The 2,403-nt window shown below is 37.1% G+C and overlaps 1 protein-coding gene across 1 annotated transcript in view; it reads left to right on the forward strand.

Moving 5' to 3' along the window:
* Positions 1-2,403, forward strand: part of CEP128 (centrosomal protein 128) — a 249,572-nt gene that overhangs the window by 159,634 nt on the left and 87,535 nt on the right. The window contains exon 16 of the mRNA XM_019518700.1: positions 245-409. Coding sequence (XP_019374245.1) covers positions 245-409 — 165 coding nt within the window. The remainder of the gene's footprint in view (positions 1-244; positions 410-2,403) is intronic.

Consider the following 2,403-nt stretch of genomic DNA (forward strand, 5'->3'; position numbering starts at 1 on the left):
TGTATATGTGTGTGTATTTATAACTTATGTACGTATATATAAGTAAACACGGAGTTAAGATATTTATGCATTTTTATGTGTGCAGATATGTATTCTTAGAAGTTCAGTCTGCATAAAGCTGTAGAAAATCTTACCAATTAAATATGGGTATCTTTCCTCTGACCTTTGTGCATGGATTTGGGGCTATGCAACCTGAGAACATTTTAAAATGACTTCATTATTGACCAGTACCCTCTGCTTTCAGAAAGAACTTCTCGATGAAAAAAATGTCGTAAAGGCTCAGCGTCGACAGCTGGAGAAAATGAAAATGGAGTGTGATAAACTGACAGAAGAGTTAACCCAGAATGAAGAGGAAAATATAAAACTTAGGCGCAAATATGAGCTTGTGAAGAAGGAATTGGAGGAAAAGGTAAACATTTGTCCTCATCTTTTTGGGCACCTGATGCAAAATGGCCAGAATCTATCTAATTTCACTGATGTCTTTAAAACAGTTGGTGAATTTACTTGAATTTGCCAAATAATACATGCAAGCTTTGGGAGCATGCTTGTAGCTATAACACCTTCAGCATTATCTGTAACTGTTCTTAAATCAAAAAGCAGACAGGATTGCGCTAGCTCAATATGTAGATGCTACTTCTCCAAAATACATTTTTCTGGTGAATCTAGAAGGGACTACATTCCCTCAGGCAGAATTGTGCTAATGAGCTGGCTTAGTATTATAGTGTAAAGTGTTGCTGACAATGCAGTATATAACAAACCCATTGCAGTTTTAACCTTGTTTCACTCAGGGTTAAAGTTACAGCAATTTAGCTAACATGTATTGCCATGGGAGCTTGCTGAAGTGTTACTTTATAAAAGTTTATGCACCCCAAGCAGCAGCTTTCTGCTCAGTTTTTTTAAAAGTGGTTTAAAGGTACATTTGTCCATAGCCAGAGATGACTAAAGCAGTTTAGAAATGAGCCAAAGTCATCTTAAACGGGGCCCTTGAAACCAAAGAAAAGATTTAACTTGATTACTTTAAAAAAGCCATCAAGGAATAATCTAGGAATAGACAAATTTAAAACATTTAATTGAATTTAATATTTATTCTTCCCTTCTATTTATCAAGGTTTGCTTATGTCTTCTGTCTAGGTACACAGGGCATTTTTACATGTGTTCTGGGACACGGTTTTAGGCGCTTTAATAAGTGAGCTGTGCTAATTAAAAACGCCCGAGCATCACATGTATCGGTGTCTCTATACTGAAAAAATGGTGGTGGGGCTTTTTGAGCTAAAGCGAATTGAACGTGTTTTATTTCAAAGCACCCCACTGCCACTTTTTCAACATGAGGATGCACGGGGATGCTGATACACATGACGCGGAAGGCTACCAGAGCGCATCAATTTCTGCACTCCCGCAGACTCAATTACTCTGTAGGAGCCCACACATTCTAAACACTCCATTGTTTAACAAGAGAAACTGTTAATACCTTAAATTATAACAGCATTTCAGTATCTCATCAAAATCATTTCAAGAAAAATTTAAATCTGATCCTTTGGCAATACTTTGCAAATCCTTTTTCATAAATGATTGTGCAATTTCAGTGGCAGTCCCCTTTTGCACAGGTATCATTGAGCTGGAAGGATGCTACAGCTTTGTTCTTGGTGCCTGATTTTTTTTGCTGTTTCTTTGCAAGTAGAGATGAAGTGAACAAGCTGAGCTGAGCTGAAAGCAGAAAAGAAGTGTTGCTGCTTGCTGTCAACTCAGAGAAGTTTAAACCCATCTTATTCCAGAGTTTTATAGGAGAAGGAAAGCATGCCTGCTTCAGGGGCTTGCCTAGAATCAAGTATCAGCTGCTGTCACCTTTTCATGGGCTCATCACCTTTTAGGATAGCGTTGGCAGCTTGTTCAGCTCATGAATATGCACTCTGCTAATGCACATATATCACAGCTGTAATTGCTTTTATCTTTTGTAGACCATCTTTCTCAGAACATCTCTAATGTTACAGTTTTAAATCTTTATTCAGTTCATTTTCTGAGATATGCAGGGTTTAATGGGATTTGAAAATAGTTTCAAATGATTCCGAAGATTTCTGTTTCTTATATGAAGGTCTTTCAGCTCTTAAAATATTGGTTTTAAATTTAAATGATTCTTTAAAAAATATCTTTAGTGACCACTTAAGCTAGGTGTATTTTTTTCTTAGTGCTTATTGCAGAGGTGGATCTGTGGTTTGATAGTATAGTTGAAGAGTTATTGTAGATGTCATGGTCCAGGAAATACGATAGGTGAGGATTTTTTGATGATATAGAAATTGGGATTATATATTGGCAGAGAAACTAAGAGAGCCATTTGAGGCCAACCATGTCAGCATGGATATGCAGCCCCAACTGACGCTGCTATTTGCAAAGACTTCAGATTGGTGG

This window comes from Gavialis gangeticus, unplaced genomic scaffold, assembly GCF_001723915.1.
Source record: "Gavialis gangeticus isolate Ggan-Ray unplaced genomic scaffold, GavGan_comp1, whole genome shotgun sequence".
NCBI lineage: Eukaryota > Metazoa > Chordata > Crocodylia > Gavialidae > Gavialis > Gavialis gangeticus.